This window comes from Filicampus tigris, chromosome 6 (assembly GCF_054856515.1).
Source record: "Filicampus tigris isolate MCC_2025a chromosome 6, RoL_Ftig_1.0, whole genome shotgun sequence".
NCBI classification, from domain to species: Eukaryota; Metazoa; Chordata; class Actinopteri; order Syngnathiformes; family Syngnathidae; genus Filicampus; species Filicampus tigris.
Genome location: NC_141222.1, coordinates 24,659,130 through 24,685,760, shown reverse-complemented (window position 1 = coordinate 24,685,760; position 26,631 = coordinate 24,659,130). Strand labels below are relative to the sequence as shown.

Genomic DNA, 26,631 nt, shown 5'->3' with positions numbered 1-26,631 from the left:
GTAGGTTTTGGGACATTTTGGTTTGGTGGTATGCTGTGCAATTTGTCCGATGTAAAACAGGTTTCTTGGCGTTGGGAAATGCTGAACTCCCTAACTTTGAAGAGTTGTTAGCAGAGTCGGCTTCCTCACCCAGTTTTTGTTTTTAAATTCTGCCACGGATAGCAAAGATGGTGAAAGCTGTTTTACTTTGTCTGCATTAGAACAGATGAATCATTTTTATCAAGGTGTTTTGGTCATACCTGGAGGTGGGGAATTGGTATTGGTAAACACCACCTTAAAAATGTTCATTTTTTTGCGAACATAGTGTACCAAACTTGTTTTATTACACTGAGTGTTTATTTAAATTGTTGATTCCGTGTTCCGTCAAGTAAATACACCGCTGACCTTCAGCAGAGACTGACTGACATGAATGGTTTTGGAGAGACACAACAGAAAAGATGAGCACCAAAAGACACTTACTTTGTAGACTTTTATTCTCTATCAGCCATAAACACACTGCAGCCATTTTGTTTTTATTTATTTTTTTGGAGTTTTGAACAGCAATACATGCCCTTATAGAAGTTTACACATATGCATCGTATGAGTATATAACTGTCTGCATCACAGAAGAAAGGGGGTGCTGATTTATCAAATTAAATGTATGCTATACCTGTCACAGTGATCTTCCACAAGTTTTTTTCCCCTTCCTAAATAGTGAAGTGAAAAAAAAATGTTTGAGTTCCATACAGTCGTGATACTCTTGAGCGGGAATAACGGTTTATTGAAGCTCTCTAACGTTCTCATTACGCTTTGTGTCACAATCTTAGAAGTACTCTCTCCATTTGTCCTGCGAAAGAATGAGACAAAAAAGTTCTACTTGACTGTAACACAGCGGGCGCACTAAAAGCATGGAAGCGTTCCATCCTGACATTCGGGAGTGTAAATACGGGTTGTGTAAAATAAATCTCTTTCTTTACTTTGCGTACATAAACTAGTGCATCCTCTTGCTCACTCCCAAGAAGAACTTTCACTCACAATCACACAATCAACGCCAAACCAGCATAATAAATACATAAATACATTGGAACCAGCATCACTTTGCAACATGTGCCTTTCTTTTCCGATAAATAGCTTGTCACTGGCAAAAAAAAAACCAAACAAAAAAAACCTCAAAACTTTACACCGTCAGAATTTATGGGTGCGGTGGGAATCCAACGGAGTAATTTACCACCTTAGTGCCCTCTTTTCTAATTGTATACACAAAATAACCCTCTAAAATAAGACATCAAATGTGCTTGAGAAAACTCAATCAAGACGGAGAGGAGACCAACAGTACAGTGAAACGTCCTCACACACACTCACCATTCATACCAGAAGAGCCGTGATCAATAATTTAGGACACAGTGCCAACAAAAGTCTGTTTGAATAAAACATAACAAAAGGAGCGACACGAGGGGTCAAAATGGAAAAAAAACACAAAGTCGGAATCATAATGACAAATGTTGATTAGTCATGCCCGTCCTACTTCACATGATTGATTAATCATTCTTAGGCTACAGATGTCAGTATTATCTAGATTAGGTTAGATACTATCAGAATGCCCGAAAGACACATTACACATAGCCTACACAAAAACACAACAGCAGCAGCAGTAGTAGTAGTTAAATAAATACAGGCATGTTTAATTTGACTCTAGTACAGTGACTTTTCCTAGCCAAGATGATCTCACTAAGTCTGGCGGTGAGAGGCAGTGTGGCGTGAATCGTTGTTTTTCTTGTTTCGTTTTTTTGTTTTTCAGTTCAAGCACCCACTCAGGAGAGTTTTTTTTGGAGGGGTGAAGTGTTCAGTAAGGGCTAGAACTGATTTTTTCCTTTTCTGATGTTTTTGTTACTCTACCACATAACAAAGATGGAAAAAAAAATGAAGACTATGTTGACACAAAACCTAAAAATTGATCAGGAAAGATATTCTTTGGTCACAAAAAAAAAAATATCAAAAATAAAAACAAACCCGACACCTTCAGGACAAAGAAATGAATGAATATGTAACACCATCAAAGGGAGGGAAAGTGAAAAAAAAATGTTCAAAAATCTTTCAGGACGAAAATGGGAAGACTGTGGTAGCTTTGAGGTGCACGCTGGGATTGCATGTGGCAAATGCATAGGATAATTAGTGTAGCAAGGGAGTGTGTTACACATTCTTCTATTGTTTCTCTTCCTCTTCTTCATTAGCGTCGTCGTGGTCCTCCTGGTGTTCTTCGTAGTAGTGGTGAAACAGCTGGTGCAGATGCTGCTGGAGTTCGTGCGGTTTGGAACCTTTGGCGGGGCCGTCCATTTGCTCAAGAAGGACCTGTTTGCGCTGCCCACCTCCCTGCACCACTGTCCGTCTGAGGGTCTGACCTTTACGCATGTGGGCCCTGTACATAGAAAAAAAACAAAACAGGGAAGTCATTACCCAGGAAATTGTTGGAAAGGAAAACTGAGAACTATACGCCTGGTTACTGCATCACAGCACAACATATAGCAAGCCTTAGATACCGTGCAAAGATACCACGTGAGAAGTATAAGGATTTGTTACTTTTTCACACAGGGCCAGGTTTGCTTAAACCAACCCAAACTTATTTTATTTCAAGGATATGTTCAATGCAAGCCCAGTATTTGAAACAAGGCATTCTGATATATGTTGCGTTTGTGGAATAAGAGTGAATCCACTCGTTTTTAACAATCCCTGGAGGCGGCCATTTTGTCACTTCTGTCGCCTGAAAATGACATCACAACTACCCAGGGCTCAGGTAAGGACCAATCACGGCTCAGCTTTAGAAAACAGGCGAGCTGTGATTGGTCGTTCCCTGAGATCTGGGTAGTTGTGACGTAATTTTCAGGCGACAGAAATCACAAAATGGCCGCCCCCTGAGATGGCTAAAAATGGGTGGATTTGGCTGCTTGGCTCATATTCCACAAACGCAATATTAATCAGAATGCCGTGTTGAAACTAGTGGACCTGCTGAGAACATATTCTTGAAAAAAATATGTTTGGGTTTTTTTTCCCTTTAGTAAATAAAATCATTTTTAAAACTAACGTCTACTTGGGTTCTCTTTGTCTAATACAGGGCTGTCAAACTCATTTTTTGTCGGGACTACATTGTAGTTATGGTGTCCCTTGCAGGGCCGTTATGACTGTGAACGCATATAAATGTACGATCGCCTTCTATGATCGCATTTTCGCAACAAATTGATGGATAGCGAGATTTCAAATGAGAAGCCGGTAAGCCATTGTTCAATTATTTTTCAATTTATTTTATAGGGGAGGATTGGTAAAAAAAAAATAACACATTGCAGTAGCTCATATCTCAGTGTTGTTAAAAATGAAAACAATTTGCAAGAAACGTGATTGACGGACATGATTTGCCTTTGCGGGACACATAAAATGAGGTTGCAAGCCGGATCTGGCCCCCGGGCCTTGACTTTGACACCTGTGCTCTAATATGTCAGTATAACGTATGAGAATAAAACAGCTCCTAAGTCAGACCAAGACAGAATTGTTAGTAATAAAGCCACATCACCGCAATCACTACAAACTATACCAAACAAGTCCGAAAGTGAGAGCGTGTGAATAAAACCAAACGCATTCGCTCCAGCTCCCACACACCTCCTGACCACAGTGCCGTCATCTTTGACAGTCTCACTTTCAACCACATGGGGGAGCTCTGCTCTGGTAAAATCACCAATATAACCTAGTGCCTGGTGGCATTGAAGGAAGTAACAAATCACTGACTGCAATGCACTTGAATTCAATAAATACATTCCTTTTAATTGCATTTTCATTTTTAAACAAATGTGTGTGTGTGGACAAACCTGGTTGAAGTCCTCTTGGGCTGAGGGGAGATCAGAAGCCAAAGACAAGTCCCCTTTGTGTGTCACTGTTCTTTTACCCTCTACCATAGTGGTTCTCTCCGCTAGACTGACTTTACGCACCTCAGCAGTCGCTTGTGATGCGGAGAACCCCTCACTTTCTGCAAATGTAACCTAGGCAACAAAACAATTGACATCAGGACAAAAGCCCAACTCACAAAAATGAGGTTGTGTCTTGTATTTCAGAGAATTCACAAAGAAATAGGCTTGGCCAGTCATGCATCAAATTAAACCGCACTAATAAACTAACCACTAGAGGGTGCTGGAACTGCACAAATGGAAAACAACTTGGGCTTTTAAACAGATTTGCTGCTATCAATATTGTGACTTGACGACGATACATTGCGGCAATTTCAATATCGCGATATCACGATATTGCCGATATTGTGATATCACCACTGTATAGTGTGACAGAGAGGAGATTCAACCTTTACGGTGATTATGAGTTTCAGGCCTAACCCTAACCCTAACAGAGTACACACACATACCTCTGTATGGTCTCCCTCGCTCTTTAGAACAGTGCGTTTCACCACTTTGGAGTATCCATCTCCCTCTGCAACACTTATGGACCTCTGGGGGGATCCCTCTATTGAGACCTCCTCCCGCTCCACACCATCCGAGGAAACACACTTGCGAATAATCTTTCGAGTCACCTGAGAAAGGTCAAAAATTCACCTTGAAATCAGAGGTCAATGTTTGCAAGTAGCAGTGACGCTTGTATGGATCAATACTAAATTATTCAAACTAAATTCCCCACACTTCAAATGCAAAGTCTCAAATGTTTGCATTTGCACCTTGATAAACATCCTCACCAGTATTTAATGGGTTCTTCCATGGCCAATGCGCTAAACCTTTTTCTCAGAAAAAGGTTGTTGTATTTGGGCCATCCTGATAACTAGATCTGTACTACTCTTTAGAATTTTACTGACTGTGAAAAGGGAGTTAAAACAACGCTTGAGGTGGTTTAAGGTTTTTACACTTTACAGTATGTCATTTTCAATGTGCCAAGTCTTTACAGATAATCCTACTGTACCTTTCTGACTACAATGTGTCCATTTTCATCTTTGTACTTTTCTTCTGTCACAGTCTGAGTTGGAACGTCAGGCATTTCATCAGACTGTAATGGAAAAGGAGACAGATTTCCAGAATGAAACTCGGATATGAGGAAAGTAAAATTTCAAAGCATGTCAAAGACAGGAAATGCACATTCAAGTTGCATTCTCAGGGAAAAATATGTGCGCTAATGAAGAAATAAGCACTGATAAACACAATATCACACTTTATACTCCATATTTTATCCACTTGGATTAGTCTAAAACTGTTAGACCGGCAATTTCAAGTCGACACTGAAAACCTAGTGTGGTTAAATATCACACCCTTCATGCTCCATCCATCCACCATCAATCATGTTGCGGTGGATACCTGAATGACAACTCTCCTTCGCACAATTCTGGTACTCAAAAATTCATCATCAGAACTTTCAGACATTGAGTCAATCTCTGCGCTGATCTCCTGACCAAGTAGAACAAAATCCGTTACGATTAAATGAAAGAACGCATCCAAATTCAAAATGATGTTTTTTTTTAAGCAAAGCAAGCAAGAAACAAAGAGGTATGGTGTACTTTCCAGAGATTTGTTACATTTCATACCCTGGATGGTACAACATAACAGTTTGTTAGGCTGATAAAAACAACAACAACAACAAAATGCTAAATACATAACATGCTTGTGTTTGCTTCATGAACAGAAAGGGGATTATGAAAGCTGTGGCTTTGCTCTCATGGAGAGAATGATGCATGCAAAGTTAGGACTGGTAAAATGAGAAATCCCAAATCAAACCGGGGGTTATCAAAATTTCATCCCAAATTAGGACTGGTAAAATGAGTAATCCCACATCAAACTGGGGGTTATGAAGATTTCATCCATGTGACCAGAGGGTTAGCAGCCATTCCTTTATGAAGTAAATATAGTTAAGATCAGCCTTGAGAAAATTTTGCAAGGCCAGGAGGGTCCACTAAATCTGGCCTTACCCTTGTCAGAGAATTTGCATCGTCATATGCTCTCATTTTGGAGTTGGGCAGTTCACTCAGGGTGAATTCTTCAGCAGACGCCTCTGAATGGAATAATACATCTTCACTCTCGACTGGGAGAACGTCTTGAACAACATAAGCATCCTCAAAATCTTCACTCCCAGAGGAGAGCAGCACTCGTCTATACAGAGTTTCTTTCTCTCTGGGGCAACTGAGGTTACAGCGAAGCTGATTATTACTTGAGCTGGACGCTAACTCTGGTTCATCCGTCTCAGTCTCTGAGAAATCTGATGCAGTCTGCCTACAGTCAAAGTAAGGTTCCGGATCTGAATATTCAGAGGCTGGACGATGTGTACCACTGTCGAAAACATCTTCATGTGATGCGGGGGTGTGGGTAAAGGCGGTTGTGGAGGTCGCTGCATAGCCAGGGAGGATGGCGTACTCCTCATTACAGGTGAATGAAGTCATTGCGGTTTTTGTTTCAACGGAGCCAGGTTCGGAATCAGGTACATCATTGTCTAATGGAGCCAGAGATTCTTCCAGGTGTTGCAACTGAGCTCTTTGGTTAACCTCATCTGAGTAATGCTCAGTCTGCATTGGATCCTCAAAAATGAACTGTCTTCCAGAGGTTGCTGTTTCCAGATGATGCACACAAGCCAGTGCACTACTGTCATTTGAGGACGGCTCTAATTTAGCTGAGGTGGAGCACGGTATCAGTTCTTCAAAGCTGAACCGTCTTGCAAAAATAGCCGTTTCTTGGCTCGGCACATCTGAAGTTTCCTTGCATAAATCTTGGAGACTCTTCCTTGTTGGTTCTTCCCTTTCACAGGACAGCAAATTTGGTGTACCTATATCTGAAGTAACACTCAGCGAGTGCTCCAAAATGTCATGACCTCTTTTGGAAGATTCTGCACTTGACAGGTTCTGAGTTGGTGAGAGATTAGTTTGTCCATCAAGGGTTGATTTTGTGATTGTTGGATCAACTGAGACTTCTTCAGTGACGACTTGGTCAGATATTTGATGTGTAGGCCATGTGATTGACGCATTGATATTTTTTGGATCTTCTCGCTGCAGTCCGACACTTAGATTATCATTGGGACATTCAACTTCAAGTTGAAGGACATTGCATTTGTGAGTCTGATCAGCTTCAGATCTTTTGTCATTGGATTGTGATAAAGATGGACAAAGGATCTTTGTTCTAAACTTTTCATCTTGTGTAATTTTCATCTCTTCTAGATCTGACAACATTGATCCAGAACCTGGTAGAGTTGGTGTAGGGTTTGATGTGATCATTTCCTCCTCACCACTATCTTGAACTGAGTCTTTGGTCATTGAGCTGAACCCTTCACTTTGTTCAAGGAATATTAGACCTTCTTTTTCGGTGTTTTTTGGTGAGCTAGTTTCAGTAGTCGGTGAGACTTCAGATTTTGTTTTACTTTGATCAAAAATATCTGCAGTGGGTAATTCTATATTTTCTGAGACTGTGTTTGCATTACAATGCATTGACTGTATGCTTGTTACAGAGCACTCCAAACCAGGATCTTTTTGCTCTTTATACTGGGAAAGATTTGTCTTGGAAGATGATGTTGACACCTGTAGGAAATGATGAAATGGAAACAAATGAAAATGATTTGTGATTGATGAAAAATGAAGACCCGAATGAAACATGCATTTTTTTTTTCCAAGGCCAGGTTTCAGAGCGGTGTCTCTCTGTTGCAAAAATTCACTTATAGCCCACTAGCATTTACAAGATATCATTCTAGTGGCATTTTATAACTGTTAATAACTACAAAAACATATCCAAATCAAACACATTACATCATTTGATAAGTGATTGAGAAATTTCCTTTGACTATCAAGAGTACACTAAATCAGAATATGCCATTGAAAATACAATGACATTTTGCAGGGAGGGGGGCACAAGTGATTCTTGTGTCAAAATGTGTATTACAGTATGTGTTACGTGAAGGTGGAACATGCAGCTTTTATATTTTCTGGGGGTCGTCAGTTTACGACGGCAATTCTGTTCGTAAGCCGGTGATGCAAGCTGAATTTGTACGCAAGTCTGAAAGTGTCATAGTCTATCAGTAACTTACATTTACACATTAATGTCACAATTACAGCTAAGCATTTGTATGAAATTGGACCAATTCATGTGAAATCAAACTGTGACATGTTTCAGTTCTGAAGCACGTCTTTCTAAGATGTGACTGCGTGGGAGTGGAAGCGTTGGCGTTATTACATGACGCACTTGAACGCAGCAGTGCATGCACACCAGCGTAACGACGTCATCCACTCACGCAGGAATTCACACAGGCTAAACATACATTACTGGAAGCCAGCGGGATTCGTCTGCCGGCAAGCCCAAAAAATATAGTTAAAGAAGTATTAATGAAGTGTATTGTAGCGATGGTGAAGCCTCACAATTCCTAGCATGCTTCAATTGAGCGCAGGGGTGGACATGGCAAAGTACGGGATAGTTTACTTCACACTTTGTATTTTATATTATTAATATATTGTTTGTATTATTTAAATGTTATTATTTGTAAAATGTTCTTATTTTTTACTCCATACTATTTTGCTCATTTGTTTGAAATTCATGATGCCTTTTTGTTATTAGTCAAAATGTATATTAAAAAAAAAAGATTTTAATGTTGAACAAATGATAATTTATTACGACTAACAACACCCCAAAAATCCTTAAAAGTTGTACCATTGAGTACCGTTATTGATTCCCGGTACAGAACCGAACCAGGTTTAAATGTGAAAGGTACCCCATCCCTGCACGTGACAACGTATTCTTAATCGTCTGTGCAAACTAGTTAATTGCATTAATAACCTCGTATGTCGGGACCGTCGTAAACCAAGGACCCCCTGTAAATGGCTGATGCTCTGTTACAACATCAGTGCAGAGAGCACCACATTCGCCATTAAAATGCTGAGCGCAATACTTTATAACTATAACAATAACTGCTGTGCTACAGCTGTATGGCAATCCCTAAAGAAACCATTCCTTCTGCTTTAATGCAAACACGCCATGGTAGTGGGGCCATTGTGTGCAATTAGTAAAAGCTTGAAGTAAAAGGTTCATTCCAACAATATACAGTATACGGCCAAAATTATGAATTATGGAAGCCACACTGCATTCTCTGCATTGCAAGACCTTTTGCTGTCTTACCGGCAGAAAGGAACTTTTGTCCATTCTCGCCGACTGTCTTGTCATGTCTTTAAAAAGCACATCTTGGGTGTATGTCATCGTTAATGGGGATATAGAGTCTGTCCCTTTATGCTCATTGAAAAGTAGTCTTTGTTCCATTGTTTCATTTCTTGTTTGAGTTGGTTTACTGAAGGCTTCTGTGACTTTGACAGTGTCATGAATGTCCATGTTTTCTTTCACAGATGGCATGCGACTCAACTCTGGCTGGCTATTATTGCCAGTCATGACCTCATTCAGTCGAGGCTTGAAGCGGTTTATGTTTTTGAAATTACTAGCTTGTTTAAGAAATTGCTCCTCCCGAGTAGCTGTTAAACAATCAACGTTACTTTTCTCAGAAGTCTTTTCAAAGCCTTTATCAGTTACACCTAACATGACTGTGTGGCAGACATGTTTTCCCCTACAGACTGGATCATATATGTGTGCCGTTAATCTCCTGTGGAATGGCTTGTATACAAGACTTTGGTCTGTGTCAACGCTTTGATTGATGAGACATTGTTCAGATTGTTGGTGGTTTAAACATTCTGGTGAATCAAGAATTCCAGGGGCAGATGGTCTTAAATTAGACAAAGAGTGGTCACTAAATGAATCTATAGCCATGTTTTGTTGGAGTATTGTGTTTTGAGTTTCACTGACGAGGACAAGAGATTTAGAAGAATCTGGTTTGATCTCATCATGACATGGATCAACATAATTTTGATTCAATACAGATGCACCTGGCGAAACAGATACAGTTTCTGATAATTGATAACATTGAATATTATGTGATTGTGAATGTGATTCATTGAATTTATATTCCTCAGCAGGTTGGGAAGAATATTCTGGTGTAAAAAAGGAAGGGACTAGTTGTGGATAATGAACATACTGTTGTACTTCATCAAATTTAAAAGGCATTTTGAAAGAGAAACATTTTTCATTGTAAAGGGGATCAAACAAAGGTGAAATTAACCTTTTATAAGGATGGAGGGCAGTAAATACTGGGCACAATGATGACACATCTGCAAGTGTAAAAGGGTTTGCATGAGACGGACAGACTGCATTTAAGGCACAATTTACTGAATCAAAATTATCGGAAGGCACTGAGTCTGGCGATTCTGGCCTGCTGTCGTCAAAGACATCCTTGAGACAAAGTTCTGAATAATCAACATCAGACAATGTAGACAGAGGAGAAGCTGGCCTATCTTCAGAATAGCTTAAGTAATAATTACAATGTTGTCTGTAGTTTTGAACAAAAATCATATCAGGACTAAATGAACATGCCTCAACTGATGCCGCAGAATCTGGGGAGGACGCTCTAAAGTCCAACAGCCAGTCCCGCAGTAGCGATGTGTCAAGATCTGAAGAAACAGAATCTAGAGACAACGCTCTGCTGCTAAATAAGAAATCTAACTCCATGTCTGATAAAACAGACTGTGGAGACAGGGGTCTGGACTCATCAAAAAGATTGGTGAGACACAAATCACCACCTTCCCAATCTGAAACACTCGATTGTGGTGTATATGACCTTTGGTTAAAGCATTGGTCATAATTCTCGATGAGGGCTATGTCAAAATGAGGAACAGGGGAGTCAAGAAACAGAGCCCTGAGTTCACAGTGCGATGCTACAGACTCTGGAGAATATGGTCTCACCTCCAGGGCCATCTCAGCTATGGAAGACTCAGACAACTCGTCAAAAGAATCAGACGGCAGCAAAATAGGCCTGGATTCAAAAGCCGTGACTTCAGACATGGCATCTGCTGGCTTTTCATGTGTAAAACCACGGACCACATCTGCATATGTAAAAGGATGTGCACATGTCTGAGTTTGTCCTGCAATTACAGGGACTTTAATTTCTCTTGTGAAATGTTCTGCCGATTCCGAATCTGGCGATTCTGGCCTGCTGTCTTCAAAGACATCCTTGGGACAAAGTTCTGAATACTCAACATCAGACAATGTAGACAGAGGAGAAGCTGGCCTATCTTCAGAATAGCTTAAGTAATAATTACAATGTTGTCTGTTGTTTTGAACAACAATCGTATCAGGACTAAATGAACATGCCGCAACTGATGCCGCAGAATCTGGGGAGGACGCTCTAAAGTCCAACAGCCAGTCCCGCAGTAGCGACGTGTCTAGATCTGAAGAAACAGAATCTGGAGACAACGCTCTGCTGCTAAATAAGAGATCTAACTCCATGTCTGATAAAACAGACTGTGGAGACAGGGGTCTGGACTCATCAAAAAGGTCGGTGAGACACAAATCATGACCTTCCCAATCCGAAACACTTGATAGTGGTGTGTATGACCTTTGGTTGAAGCATTGGTCATAATTCTCGATTTGGACTATGTCAAAATGAGGAACAGGGGAGTCAGGAGACAGAGCCCTGAGTTCACAGTGAGATGCTACAGACGCTGGAGAATATGGTCTCACCTCCAGGGCAATGTCAGCTATGGAAGACTCAGACAACTCGTCAAAGGAATCCGATGGTAGCAAAATAGGCCTGGAATCAATAGCCGTAACTTCACACATGGCATCTAGTTGCTTTTCATGTGTAAAGCCACGAACCACATCTGCATATGTAAAAGGTCGTGCACATGTCTGAGTTTGTCCTGCAATTATAGAGACTTTAGTTTCTCTTGTGAAATGTTCTGCCGATCCCAAATCTGGCGATTCTGGCCTGCTGTCTCCAAAGACATCCTTGAGACAAAGTTCTGAATACTCAACATCAGACAATGTTGACAGAGGAGAAGCTGGCCTATCTTCAGAATAGCTTAAGTAATAATTACAATGCTGTCTGCTGTTTCGAACAAAAATCGCACCAGGACTAAATGAACATGGCTCAACAGATGCCGCAGAATCTGGGGAGGAGGCTCGAAAGTCCAACAGCCAGTCCCGCAGTAGCGACGTGTCTAAATCTGAAGAAACAGAATCTGGAGACAACGCTCTGCTGTTAAATAAGAGATCTAACTCCATGTCTGATGAAACAGACTGTGGAGACAGGGGTCTGGACTCATCAAAAAGGTTGGTGAGACACAAATCACCACCTTCCCAATCTGAAACACTCGATTGTGGGGTGTATGACCTTTGGTTAAAGCATTGGTCATAATTCTCAATTTCGTCTATGTCAAAATGAGGAACAGGGGAGTCAGGAGACAGAGCCCTGAGTTCACAGTGAGATGCTACAGACGCTGGAGAATATGGTCTCACCTCCAGGGCAATCTCAGCTATGGAAGACTCAGACAACTCGTCAAAGGAATCAGACGGCAGCAAAATAGGCCTGGACTCAAAAGCCGTGACTTCAGACATGGCATCTGCTGGCTTTTCACGTGTAAAGCCACGAACCACATCTGCATATGTAAAAGGTCGTGCACATGTCTGAGTTTGTCCTGCAATTATAGAGACTTTAGTTTCTCTTGTGAAATGTTCTGCCGATCCCGAATCTGGCGATTCTGGCCTGCTGTCTTCAAAGACATCCTTGAGACAAAGTTCTGAATACTCAACATCAGACAATGTAGACAGAGGAGAAGCTGGCCTATCTTCAGAATAGCTTAAGTAATAATTACAATGTTGTCTGTTGTTTTGAAAAACAATCGTATAAGGACTAAATGAACATGCCTCAACTGATGCCGCAGAATCTGGGGAGGACGCTCTAAAGTCCAACAGCCAGTCCCGCAGTAGCGATGTGTCAAGATCTGAAGAAACAGAATCTGGAGACAATGCTCTGCTGCTAAATAAGAAATCTAACTCCATGTCTGATAAAACAGACTGTGGAGACAGGGGTCTGGACTCATCAAAAAGGTTGGTGAGACACAAATCATGACCTTCCCAATCTGAAACACTCGATTGTGGTGTGTATGACCTTTGGTTGAAGCATTGGTCATAATTCTCGATTTGGACTATGTCAAAATGAGGAACAGGGGAGTCAGGAGACAGAGCCCTGAGTTCACAGTGAGATGCTTCAGACGCTGGAGAATATGGTCTCACCTCCAGGGCCATCTCAGCTATGGAAGACTCAAACGACTCGTCAAAGGAATCAGACGGCAGCAAAATAGGCCTGGACTCAATAGCCGTAACTTCAGACATGGCATCTGCTTGCTTTTCATGTGTAAAGCCACGCACCACATCTGCATATGTAAAAGGCCGTGCACATATCTGAATTTGTCCTGCAATTACAGAGATTTTAGTTTCTCTTGTGAAATGTTCTGCCGATCCTGAATCTGGCGATTCTGGCCTGCTCTTTTCAAAGACATCCTTGAGACAAAGTTCTGAATACTCAACATCAGACAATGTAGACAGAGGAGAAGCTGGCCTATCTTCAGAATAGCTTAAGTAATAATTACAATGTTGTCTGTTGTTTTGAAAAACAATTGTATCAGGACTAAATGAGCATGCCTCAACTGATGCCGCAGAATCTGGGGAGGACGCTCTAAAGTCCAACAGCCAGTCCCGCAGTAGCGATGTGTCAAGATCTGAAGAAACAGAATCTGGAGACAACGCTCTGCTGTTAAATAAGAGATCTAACTCCATGTCTGATAAAACAGACTGTGGAGACAGGGGTCTGGACTCATCAAAAAGGTTGGTGAGACACAAATCATGACCTTCCCAATCTGAAACACTCGATTGTGGTGTGTATGACCTTTGGTTAAAGCATTGGTCATAATTCTCGATTTGGACTATGTCAAAATGAGGAACAGGGGAGTCAGGAGACAGAGCTCTGAGTTCACAGTGAGATGCTACAGACGCTGGAGAATATGGTCTCACCTCCAGAGCAATCTCAGCTATGGAAGACTCAGACAACTCGTCAAAGGAATCAGACGTCAGCAAAATAGGCCTGGACTCAATAGCCGTAACTTCAGACATGGTATCTGCTTGCTTTTCATGTGTAAAGCCACGCACCACATCTGCATATGTAAAAGGCCGTGCACATATCTGAATTTGTCCTGCAATTACAGAGATTTTAGTTTCTCTTGTGAAATGTTCTGCCGATCCCGAATCTGGCGATTCTGGCCTGCTCTTTTCAAAGACATCGTTAAGACAAGGTTCTGAATACTCAATATCAGACAATGTTGATAGAGGAGAAGCTGGCCTATCTTCAGAATAGCTTAAGTAATAATTACAATGTTGTCTGTTGTTTTGAACTACAACCGCATCAGGACTAAATGAACATTCCTCAACTGATGCCGCAGAATCTGGGGAGGGCGCTCTAAAGTCCAACAGCCAGTCCCGCAGTAGCGACGTGTCTAAATCTGAAGAAACAGAATCTGGAGACAACGCTCTGCTGCTAAATAAGAGATCTAACTCCATGTCTGATAAAACAGACTGTGGAGACAGGGGTCTGGACTCATCAAAAAGGTCGGTGAGACACAAATCATGACCTTCCCAATCCGAAACACTTGATAGTGGTGTGTATGACCTTTGGTTGAAGCATTGGTCATAATTGTCGATTTGGGCTATGTCAAAATGAGGAACAGGGGAGTCAGGAGACAGAGCCCTGAGTTCACAGTGAGATGCTTCAGATGCTGGAGAACATGGTCTCACCTCCAGGGCCATCTCAGCTATGGAATACTCAGACAACTCGTCAAAGGAATCCGATGGTAGCAAAATAGGCCTGGAATCAATAGCCGTAACTTCACACATGTCATCTAGTTGCTTTTCATGTGTAAAGCCACGGACCACATCTGCATATGTAAAAGGTCGTGCACATGTCTGAGTTTGTCCTGCAATTATAGAGACTTTAGTTTCTCTTGTGAAATGTTCTGCCGATCCCGAATCTGGCGATTCTGGCCTGCTGTCTCCAAAGACATCCTTGAGACAAAGTTCTGAATACTCAACATCAGACAATGTAGACAGAGGAGAAGCTGGCCTGTCTTCAGAATAGCTTAAGTAATACTTACAATGTTGTCTGTTGTTTTGAAAAACAATCGTATCAGGACTAAATGAACATGCCTCAACTAATGCCGCAGAATCTGGGGAGGACGCTCTAAAGTCCAACAGCCAGTCCCGAAGTAGCGATGTGTCAAGATCTGAAGAAACAGAATCTGGAGACAACGCTCTGCTGCTGAATAAGAGATCTAACTCCATGTCTGATAAAACAGACTGTGGAGACAGGGGTCTGGACTCATCAAAAAGGTTGGTGAGACACAAATCGTGACCTTCCCAATCTGAAACACTCGATTGTGGTGTGTATGACCTTTGGTTGAAGCATTGGTCATAATTCTCGATTTGGACTATGTCAAAATGAGGAACAGGGGAGTCAGGAGACAGAGCCCTGAGTTCACAGTGAGATGCTACAGACGCTGGAGAATATGGTCTCACCTCCAGGGCAATCTCAGCTATGGAAAACTCAGACAACTCGTCAAAGGAATCAGACGGCAGCAAAATAGGCCTGGACTCAATAGCCGTAACTTCAGACATGGCATCTGCTTGCTTTTCATGTGTAAAGCCACGCACCACATCTGCATATGTAAAAGGCCGTGCACATGTCTGAATTTGTCCTGCAAATACAGAGATTTTGGTTTCTCTTGTGAAATGTTCTGCCGATCCCGAATCTGGCGATTCTGGCCTGCTGTCTTCAAAGACATCGTTAAGACAAGGTTCTGAATACTCAATATCAGACAATGTTGATAGAGGAGAAGCTGGCCTATCTTCAGAATAGCTTAAGTAATAATTACAATGTTGTCTGTTGTTTTGAACAACAATCGCATCAGGACTAAATGAACATGCCTCAACTGATGCCGCAGAATCTGGGGAGGACGCTCTAAAGTCCAACAGCCAGTCCCGCAGTAGCGATGTGTCAAGATCTGAAGAAACAGAATCTGGAGACAACGCTCTGCTGCTAAATAAGAGATCTAACTCCATGTCTGATAAAACAGACTGTGGAGACAGGGGTCTGGACTCATCAAAAAGGTCGGTGAGACACAAATCACGACCTTCCCAATCCGAAACACTCGATTGTGGTGTGTATGACCTTTGGTTGAAGCATTGGTCATAATTGTCGATTTGGGCTATGTCAAAATGAGGAACAGGGGAATCAGGAGACAGAGCTCTGAGTTCACAGTGAGATGCTACAGACGCTGGAGAATATGGTCTCACCTCCAGGGCCATCTCAGCTATGGAAGACTCAGACAACTCGTCAAAGGAATCAGATGGCAGCAAAATAGGCCTGGACTCAATAGCCCTAACTTCAGACATGGCATCTGCTTGCTTTTCATGTGTAAAGCCACGCACCACATCTGCATATGTAAAAGGTCGTGCACATGTCTGAGTTTGTCCTGCAATTATACAGACTTTAGTTTCTCTTGTGAAATGTTCTGCTGATCCCGAATCTGGTGATTCTGGCCTGCTGTCTTGAAAGACATCCTTGAGACAAAGTTCTGAATACTCAACATCAGACAATGTAGACAGAGGAGAAGCTGGCCTATATTCAGAATAGCTTAAGTAATAATTACAATGTTGTCTGTTATTTTGAAAAACAATCGTATCAGGACTAAATGAACATGCCTCAACTGATGCCGCAGAATCTGGGGAGGACGCTCTAAAGTCCAACAGCCAGTCCCGCAGTAGCGACGTGTCTAGATCTGAAGAAACAGAATCTGGAGACAACGCTCTGCTGTTAAATAAGAGATCTAACTCCATGTCTGATGAAACAGACTGTGGAGACAGGGGTCTGGACTCATCAAAAAGGTTGGTGAGACACAAATCATGACCTTCCCAATCTGAAACACTCGATTGTGGTGTGTATGACCTTTGGTTGAAGCATTGGTCATAATTCTCGATTTGGACTATGTCAAAATGAGGAACAGGGGAGTCAGGAGACAGAGCCCTGAGTTCACAGTGAGATGCTACAGACGCTGGAGAATATGGTCTCACCTCCAGGGCAATCTCAGCTATGGAAGACTCAGACAACTCGTCAAAGGAATCAGACGGCAGCAAAATAGGCCTGGACTCAATAGCCGTAACTTCAGACATGGCATCTGCTTGCTTTTCATGTGTAAAGCCACGCACCACATCTGCATATGTAAAAGGCCGTGCACATGTCTGAATTTGTCCTGCAAATACAGAGATTTTAGTTTCTCTTGTGAAATGTTCTGCCGATCCCGAATCTGGCGATTCTGGCCTGCTGTCTTCAAAGACATCGTTAAGACAAGGTTCTGAATACTCAATATCAGACAATGTTGATAGAGGAGAAGCTGGCCTATCTTCAGAATAGCTTAAGTAATAATTACAATGTTGTCTGTTGTTTTGAACAACAATCGCATCAGGACTAAATGAACATGCCTCAACTGATGCCGCAGAATCTGGGGAGGACGCTCTAAAGTCCAACAGCCAGTCCCGCAGTAGCGATGTGTCAAGATCTGAAGAAACAGAATCTGGAGACAACGCTCTGCTGCTAAATAAGAGATCTAACTCCATGTCTGATAAAACAGACTGTGGAGACAGGGGTCTGGACTCATCAAAAAGGTCGGTGAGACACAAATCACGACCTTCCCAATCCGAAACACTCGATTGTGGTGTGTATGACCTTTGGTTGAAGCATTGGTCATAATTGTCGATTTGGGCTATGTCAAAATGAGGAACAGGGGAATCAGGAGACAGAGCTCTGAGTTCACAGTGAGATGCTACAGACGCTGGAGAATATGGTCTCACCTCCAGGGCCATCTCAGCTATGGAAGACTCAGACAACTCGTCAAAGGAATCAGATGGCAGCAAAATAGGCCTGGACTCAATAGCCCTAACTTCAGACATGGCATCTGCTTGCTTTTCATGTGTAAAGCCACGCACCACATCTGCATATGTAAAAGGTCGTGCACATGTCTGAGTTTGTCCTGCAATTATACAGACTTTAGTTTCTCTTGTGAAATGTTCTGCTGATCCCGAATCTGGTGATTCTGGCCTGCTGTCTTGAAAGACATCCTTGAGACAAAGTTCTGAATACTCAACATCAGACAATGTAGACAGAGGAGAAGCTGGCCTATATTCAGAATAGCTTAAGTAATAATTACAATGTTGTCTGTTATTTTGAAAAACAATCGTATCAGGACTAAATGAACATGCCTCAACTGATGCCGCAGAATCTGGGGAGGACGCTCTAAAGTCCAACAGCCAGTCCCGCAGTAGCGACGTGTCTAGATCTGAAGAAACAGAATCTGGAGACAACGCTCTGCTGTTAAATAAGAGATCTAACTCCATGTCTGATGAAACAGACTGTGGAGACAGGGGTCTGGACTCATCAAAAAGGTTGGTGAGACACAAATCATGACCTTCCCAATCTGAAACACTCGATTGTGGTGTGTATGACCTTTGGTTGAAGCATTGGTCATAATTCTCGATTTGGACTATGTCAAAATGAGGAACAGGGGAGTCAGGAGACAGAGCCCTGAGTTCACAGTGAGATGCTACAGACGCTGGAGAATATGGTCTCACCTCCAGGGCAATCTCAGCTATGGAAGACTCAGACAACTCGTCAAAGGAATCAGACGGCAGCAAAATAGGCCTGGACTCAATAGCCGTAACTTCAGACATGGCATCTGCTTGCTTTTCATGTGTAAAGCCACGCACCACATCTGCATATGTAAAAGGCCGTGCACATGTCTGAATTTGTCCTGCAAATACAGAGATTTTAGTTTCTCTTGTGAAATGTTCTGCCGATCCCGAATCTGGCGATTCTGGCCTGCTGTCTTCAAAGACATCGTTAAGACAAGGTTCTGAATACTCAATATCAGACAATGTTGATAGAGGAGAAGCTGGCCTATCTTCAGAATAGCTTAAGTAATAATTACAATGTTGTCTGTTGTTTTGAACAACAATCGCATCAGGACTAAATGAACATGCCTCAACTGATGCCGCAGAATCTGGGGAGGACGCTCTAAAGTCCAACAGCCAGTCCCGCAGTAGCGATGTGTCAAGATCTGAAGAAACAGAATCTGGAGACAACGCTCTGCTGCTAAATAAGAGATCTAACTCCATGTCTGATAAAACAGACTGTGGAGACAGGGGTCTGGACTCATCAAAAAGGTCGGTGAGACACAAATCATGACCTTCCCAATCCGAAACACTCGATTGTGGTGTGTATGACCTTTGGTTGAAGCATTGGTCATAATTGTCGATTTGGGCTATGTCAAAATGAGGAACAGGGGAATCAGGAGACAGAGCTCTGAGTTCACAGTGAGATGCTACAGACGCTGGAGAATATGGTCTCACCTCCAGGGCCATCTCAGCTATGGAAGACTCAGACAACTCGTCAAAGGAATCAGATGGCAGCAAAACAGGCCTGGACTCAATAGCCCTAACTTCAGACAGAGCATCTGCTTGCTTTTCATGTGTAAAGCCACGCACCACATCTGCATATGTAAAAGGTCGTGCACATGTCTGAGTTTGTCCTGCAATTATACAGACTTTAGTTTCTCTTGTGAAATGTTCTGCTGATCCCGAATCTGGTGATTCTGGCCTGCTGTCTTGAAAGACATCCTTGAGACAAAGTTCTGAATACTCAACATCAGACAATGTAGACAGAGGAGAAGCTGGCCTATATTCAGAATAGCTTAAGTAATAATTACAATGTTGTCTGTTGTTTTGAAAAACAATCGTATCAGGACTAAATGAACATGCCGCAACTGATGCCGCAGAATCTGGGGAGGAGGTTCGAAAGTCCAACAGCCAGTCCCGCAGTAGCGACGTGTCTAAATCTGAAGAAACAGAATCTGGAGACAACGCTCTGCTGCTAAATAAGAGCTCTAACTCCATGTCTGATGAAACAGACTTTGGAGACAGGGGTCTGGACTCATCAAAAAGGTTGGTGAGACACAAATCATGACCTTCCCAATCTGAAACACTCGATTGTGGTGTGTATGACCTTTGGTTAAAGCATTGGTCATAATTCTCGATTTGGACTATGTCAAAATGAGGAACAGGGGAGTCAGGAGACAGAGCTCTGAGTTCACAGTGAGATGCTACAGACGCTGGAGAACATGGTCTCACCTCCAGAGCAATCTCAGCTATGGAAGACTCAGACAACTCGTCAAAGGAATCAGACGTCAGCAAAATAGGCCTGGACTCAATAGCCGTAACTTCAGACATGGTATCTGCTTGCTTTTCATGTGTAAAGCCACGCACCACATCTGCATATGTAAAAGGTCGTGCACATGTCTGAGTTTGTCCTGCAATTATACAGACTTTAGTTTCTCTTGTGAAATGTTCTGCTGATCCCGAATCTGGTGATTCTGGCCTGCTGTCTTGAAAGACATCCTTGAGACAAAGTTCTGAATACTCAACATCAGACAATGTAGACAGAGGAGAAGCTGGCCTATATTCAGAATAGCTTAAGTAATAATTACAATGTTGTCTGTTGTTTTGAAAAACAATCGTATCAGGACTAAATGAACATGCCGCAACTGATGCCGCAGAATCTGGGGAGGAGGTTCGAAAGTCCAACAGCCAGTCCCGCAGTAGCGACGTGTCTAAATCTGAAGAAACAGAATCTGGAGACAACGCTCTGCTGCTAAATAAGAGCTCTAACTCCATGTCTGATAAAACAGACTGTGGAGACAGGGGTCTGGACTCATCAAAAAGGTTGGTGAGACACAAATCATGACCTTCCCAATCTGAAACACTCGATTGTGGTGTGTATGACCTTTGGTTAAAGCATTGGTCATAATTCTCGATTTGGACTATGTCAAAATGAGGAACAGGGGAGTCAGGAGACAGAGCCCTGAGTTCACAGTGAGATGCTACAGACGCTGGAGAATATGGTCTCACCTCCAGGGCAATCTCAGCTATGGAAGACTCAGACAACTCGTCAAAGGAATCAGACGGCAGCAAAATAGGCCTGGACTCAAAAGCCGTGACTTCAGACATGGCATCTGCTGGCTTTTCACGTGTAAAGCCACGAACCACATCTGCATATGTGAAAGGTCGTGCACATGTCTGAGTTTGTCCTGCAATTACAGAGATTTTAGTTTCTCTTGTGAAATGTTCTGCCGATCCCGAATCTGGCGATTCTGGCCTGCTGTCTTCAAAGACATCCTTGAGACAAAGTTCTGAATACTCAACATCAGACAATGTAGACAGAGGAGAAGCTGGCCTATCTTCAGAATAGCTTAAGTAATAATTACAATGTTGTCTGTTGTTTTGATAAACAATCGTATCAGGACTAAATGAACATGCCTCAACTGATGCCGCAGAATCTGGGGAGGACGCTCTAAAGTCCAATAGCCAGTCCCGCAGTAGCGACGTGTCTAAATCTGAAGAAACAGAATCCCGAGACAACGCTCTGCTGCTAAATAAGAGCTCTAACTCCATGTCTGATAAAACAGACTGTGGAGACAGGGGTCTGGAATCATCAAAAAGGTTGGTGAGACACAAATCATGACCTTCCCAATCTGAAACACTCGATTGTGGTGTGTATGACCTTTGGTTAAAGCATTGGTCATAATTCTCAATTTGGGCTATGTCAAAATGAGGAACAGGGGAGTCAGGAGACAGAGCCCTGAGTTCACAGTGAGATGCTACAGACTCTGGAGAATATGGTCTCACCTCCAGGGCCATCTCAGACATGGAAGACTCAGACAACTCGTCAAAGGAATCAGATGGCAGCAAAATAGGCCTGGACTCAATAGCCCTAACTTCAGACATGGCATCTGCTTGCTTTTCATGTGTAAAGCCACGGACCACATCGGCATATGTAAAAGGCCGTGCACATGTCTGAGTTTGTTCTGCAATTATAGAGACTTTAGTTTCTCTTGTGAAATGTTCTGTCGATCCTGAATCCGGCGATTCTGGCCTGCTGTCTTGAAAGACATCCTTGAGACAAAGTTCTGAATACTCAACATCAGACAATGTTGACAGAGGAGAAGCTGGCCTCCCTTCAGAATATTTTAAGTAATAATTACAATGCTGTCTGTTGTTTTGAACAAAAATCGTATCAGGACAAAATGAATATTCCTCAATTGATGCCGCAGAATCTGGGGAGGACGCTCTAAAGTACAACAGCCAGTCCCGCAGTAGCGACGTGTCTAGATCTGAAGAAACAGAATCTGGAGACAACGCTCTGCTGTTAAATAAGAGATCTAACTCCATGTCTGATAAAACAGACTGTGGAGACAGGGGTCTGGAATCATCAAAAAGGTTGGTGAGACACAAATCATGACCTTCCCAATCTGAAACACTCGATTGTGGTGTGTATGACCTTTGGTTAAAGCATTGGTCATAATTCTCAATTTGGGCTATGTCAAAATGAGGAACAGGGGAGTCAGGAGACAGAGCCCTGAGTTCACAGTGAGATGCTATAGACTCTGGAGAATATGGTCTCACCTCCAGGGCCATCTCAGACATGGAAGACTCAGACAACTTGTCAAAGGAATCAGATGGCAGCAAAATAGGCCTGGACTCAATAGCCCTAACTTCAGACATGGCATCTGCTTGCTTTTCATGTGTAAAGCCACGGACCACATCGGCATATGTAAAAGGCCGTGCACATGTCTGAGTTTGTTCTGCAATTATAGAGACTTTAGTTTCTCTTGTGAAATGTTCTGTCGATCCTGAATCCGGCGATTCTGGCCTGCTGTCTTCAAAGACATCCTTGAGACAAAGTTCTGAATACTCAACATCAGACAATGTTGACAGAGGAGAAGCTGGCCTCCCTTCAGAATATCTTAAGTAATAATTACAATGCTGTCTGTTGTTTTGAACAAAAATCGTATCAGGACAAAATGAATATTCCTCAATTGATGCCGCAGAATCTGGGGAGGACGCTCTAAAGTACAACAGCCAGTCCCGCAGTAGCGACGTGTCTAGATCTGAAGAAACAGAATCTGGAGACAACGCTCTGCTGCTAAATAAGAGATCTAACTCCATGTCTGATAAAACAGACTGTGGAGACAGGGGTCTGGACTCATCAAAAAGGTTGGTGAGACACAAATCATGACCTTCCCAATCCGAAACACTCGATTGTGGTGTGTATGACCTTTGGTTAAAGCATTGGTCATAATTCTCAATTTGGGCTATGTCAAAATGAGGAACAGGGGAGTCAGGAGACAGAGCCCTGAGTTCACAGTGAGATGCTACAGACGCTGGAGAATATGGTCTCACCTCCAGGGCAATCTCAGCTATGGAAGACTCAGACAACTCGTCAAAGGAATCAGATGGCAGCAAAATAGGCCTGGACTCAAAAGCCGTGACTTCAGACATGGCATCTGCTGGCTTTTCATGTGTAAAGCCACGAACCACATCTGCATATGTGAAAGGTCGTGCACATGTCTGAGTTTGTCCTGCAATCATAGAGACTTTAGTTTCTCTTGTGAAATGTTCTGCCGATCCCGAATCTGGCGATTCTGGCCTGCTGTCTTCAAAGACATCCTTGAGACAAAGTTCTGAATACTCAACATCAGACAATGTAGACAGAGGAGAAGCTGGCCTATCTTCAGAATAGCTTAAGTAATAATTACAATGTTGTCTGTTGTTTTGAAAAACAATCGTATCAGGACTAAATGAACATGCCTCAACTGATGCCGCAGAATCTGGGGAGGACGCTCTAAAGTCCAACAGCCAGTCCCGCAGTAGCGATGTGTCAAGATCTGAAGAAACAGAATCTGGAGACAACACCCTGCAGCTCAATAAGTGATCTAACTCTATGCCTGATGAAACTGACTGTGGAGACAGCGGTCTGGTCTCATCTAAAAGTTTGGTGAGACACAAATCACGACCTTCCCAATCTGAAATACTCAATTGTGGTGTGTATGGCGTTTGGTTAAAGCATTGGTCATAATTCTCAATTTGGACTCTGTTAAAATGTGGAACAGGTGAATCAGGAGAATGATCCATGTGTTCACAATAAGATGCTTCACACTCTCTAGAAGGAGATCTCCCCTCCATGGCCAACTCATCTGTGTCAGAAAACCAGGAACCAGGAAGCACCAAACTCGGTCTCGACTCAACTTCTTCAGACATGGCATCTGCTTTGTTTTCATCAGTATTGCCACACAAAACTTCGTCATATGTAAAATATTTGACTAAAGACTTTCCATGGGGTTTCCTTATAATACTAAGGCTTCGTCCAGCTGCTTTTTCTGAAAACGAGTAATGTTGTATTTTTGGCTCCCTGTTTTCAAAACTATGTTTGAGACATAGATTTGAGTATATGTTTCTTGGTTGTATTTTATCTTCAATGTAGTTTAAGAAAAAGTTGCAATGCGTCTCTACTTCATTTTCAATCAGTTCAGAACATAGAGGACACTTCCGAATTGACACTTCTACCTTTGTAGAGGATGACATGATATTTTCTTGCCTGTTGTTTTGGATCAAATACTCTACATTGGAAAGTTGACCTTTGCATACTGCGATTGTTTGACCCTTTGGAAACTCTAAAGTGTACTTTGGTCTTTCCACAAAGTTAAAGACAACTGGTTTATTTTCTTGTATTTCTGATAAACTTCTTGCCGTCTCCAGAGGTGGTTTGTGAAATTTGTGTTCTGAATAAATATTTGTTTCTGTTGATTCGTTCATCCAACTAGAATCTACATAATCTTTCATTTGATTGTTTTTTGCTGTATTTTTTCTTAACTGTGTTTTACAAGAATCTGGATCATATGTTGATGGTCGTAAGACAGAAGGTTGAGGTGCCAACTTGGAAAACCAATAATCAAGAAATGATTCCTTACTTTCTTTCTCTTCCTTAAGGACTTGAGTACCACACTGAAATATTTCCTTTTCATTTACATAGTCTATTCCCCCTTTATCGATTGTCACATCACTTTGTCGTGATTCAGGGTCATTTGCATTGAGGTTGTTCGCATCATAACATTCAATCAGATTTGATGAGGGCTCATTCATGTTATACTGGAGATCAGTTTTATGTACTGAATGTGACACACGTGGTAACTGATAAGCATTTGACATTTCGTCATTGTCATTTTGCAGATAAATATGATCAAAAGGCAATTTTGTTTCCAAAGTGCTAACCTTGAGCTGTTCTTTGTGATGTTGTATCATTTGTGGTAAGGTTGGAGTACCCCCCGAATACTTTAAAAAATAATCACAATACTGACCTTGAAGTTGGGAACGAGTTGCTTCAGAGAGCAAGAGCTCAAGGAATGAGAAACTGCACTGAGAAGTCTGAGATTGTGGTGAAAATGGACGGAATTCCATATCTGACAACTCATATTCATGATTATTTGTGCCTAAATCTCGCAAGGCCTTTCGATTTACAGAGATTACTTCATGCAAATCAGAAGGCACAGTGTTGGAAGTCAAACCTGTAATTTCTTGCTGGGTAAGTAGATTGTCAGGTAAAAGGGGACTGTGTTTTTCAACTCGAGAGTCAAAGTTCTGTGTAGGTTTGTCTCTTCCAACAAATTGCAGTCTACTATCACACATACTTGAAGGATTGGGATCTGTATTATTTTCAGTGATTTTGGGAGAAGTACATTCATCAGTGCTTGAAAAAAGTGCCCAACTAACATCAATTATTGGAAGATCTGCCGTAAAACCCTTCCTTTTGCTAAGAGGAGAGTCAGGAGACATTGCCCTGTAATCACTGATCGACATGACAGATTCGGGTGATGAGAGTCTCGGTAAAGTGTCACTTAATGTCCAAAATTCTTCTGGTGAGAAACCTTTTTCATAGACACAAGTGTCATAATCTATGGACGTGGGAGACAATGTTTCATTTTGCTCAGATGTCTGTTGTGCATAGATAGGCAGATAAAGGCTGGAAGAGACAGTCTTTGCCCTGTATTTCTCGCTGTCTGGACTAATTGAACTACAAATATCAGCGCTCTCGGTTGAGTCACAGGCCATAGTGTTTTTACTATCATCCGTTAGTTGGTACTTGGCTGTGGGAACAATGGATTCAACTGTCTGGACATCATCATCATCATCATGATCGTCGTCATCATCATCATCATCATCATCATCAATGAAGGACATGTTATCCTGAAACCCAACATTAGTATTAACTTGGGTTTTTGTTTTTTCATTGCTTGATGTAAATTGATCATAGCCCATGTTCACAGGAATCTGTTGGCTCTTGGGATGACCGTGGAATTCCTTGAAGAATTGGGTTGTGAGTTCAGCAACACACTTCTGTAAGACTTCACTTTTTCTATCTATATCTGTGTTTTCTTCAGTTATTGCGAGAGTTGCTTGGTGAATCTTTGGTGAAGCAAACATGGTATGACCAGAGTTTCCTCTCAACTTCTCTTTGGAGTAATTTAGAGCGCCAATCTGGGAAATACAGTATTCATGAATCTCTTCAAAGTCAGTCTCAGCTTGATCTGACTCAGATAAGATCAGACTAATGTCACTGATAGATCCAGATGATGGCAACTTCAAACTTTCAGGTGACCACTGATCCTCTTTAGCAACAAATGTCCCAGAGAGGTTTTGCCTGCATTTCTCTTTTACTTGGCATTGACCAATACCACAAAACGGCTTGGAGACCTGAATTTCAACATTGCAGGAAATCTGCTGGTCTTTCACTTTGTACTCAACATCATAAACTCGAGGTGCTTTGCTCTTCATTGCTGCT

At 42.1% G+C, this 26,631-nt stretch overlaps 2 protein-coding genes across 7 annotated transcripts in view; both read right to left on the bottom strand.

Annotated features, from left to right (window-relative positions):
* Positions 1 to 455: 455 nt before the first annotated feature.
* Positions 456 to 26,631, bottom strand: part of ank2a (ankyrin 2a, neuronal) — an 87,342-nt gene continuing 61,166 nt past the window's right edge. For 5 of the 6 annotated variants that reach the window (XM_086032398.1, XM_086032396.1, XM_086032400.1 and 2 more), the window contains 4 exons: positions 4,924 to 5,007; positions 4,379 to 4,543; positions 3,834 to 4,004; positions 2,231 to 2,395 (listed from right to left, as the gene is read on the bottom strand). In XM_086032398.1, the coding sequence (XP_085888524.1) occupies positions 2,381 to 2,395; positions 3,834 to 4,004; positions 4,379 to 4,543; positions 4,924 to 5,007 (435 nt within the window). In that variant the 3' untranslated portion in view covers positions 2,231 to 2,380. Of the gene's footprint in view, positions 2,396 to 3,627; positions 3,720 to 3,833; positions 4,005 to 4,378; positions 4,544 to 4,923; positions 5,008 to 26,631 lie in introns of all 6 variants that reach the window. The other variant, XM_086032402.1, reaches the window with a different exon arrangement.
* On the bottom strand, positions 7,355 to 26,624 carry LOC147146372 (uncharacterized). The gene is made up of 9 exons (XM_086032395.1): positions 24,266 to 26,624; positions 21,292 to 23,785; positions 20,515 to 20,844; positions 18,961 to 20,067; positions 17,407 to 18,513; positions 15,853 to 16,959; positions 15,030 to 15,405; position 14,383; positions 7,355 to 14,248 (listed from the first exon to the last, which is right to left on the bottom strand). The coding sequence occupies exons 1-9, from the start codon at positions 26,622 to 26,624 to the stop codon at positions 8,919 to 8,921; spliced, it is 14,211 nt and encodes a 4,736-aa protein (XP_085888521.1). The 3' UTR covers positions 7,355 to 8,918.

Bases quoted from the DNA above. Each gene is read 5' to 3' on its own strand.
- LOC147146372 (XM_086032395.1), bottom strand. From the start codon at position 26,624: ATGAAGAGCAAAGCACCTCGAGTTTATGATGTTGAGTACAAAGTGAAA. The intron at 20,845-21,291 runs TTCTGCGGCATC...ATATTCTCCAGC, and splicing joins TTTAGAGCGTCCTCCCCAGA to GTCTGTAGCATCTCACTGTG. The intron at 15,406-15,852 runs TTCTGCGGCATC...ATATTCTCCAGC, and splicing joins TTTAGAGCGTCCTCCCCAGA to GTCTGTAGCATCTCACTGTG.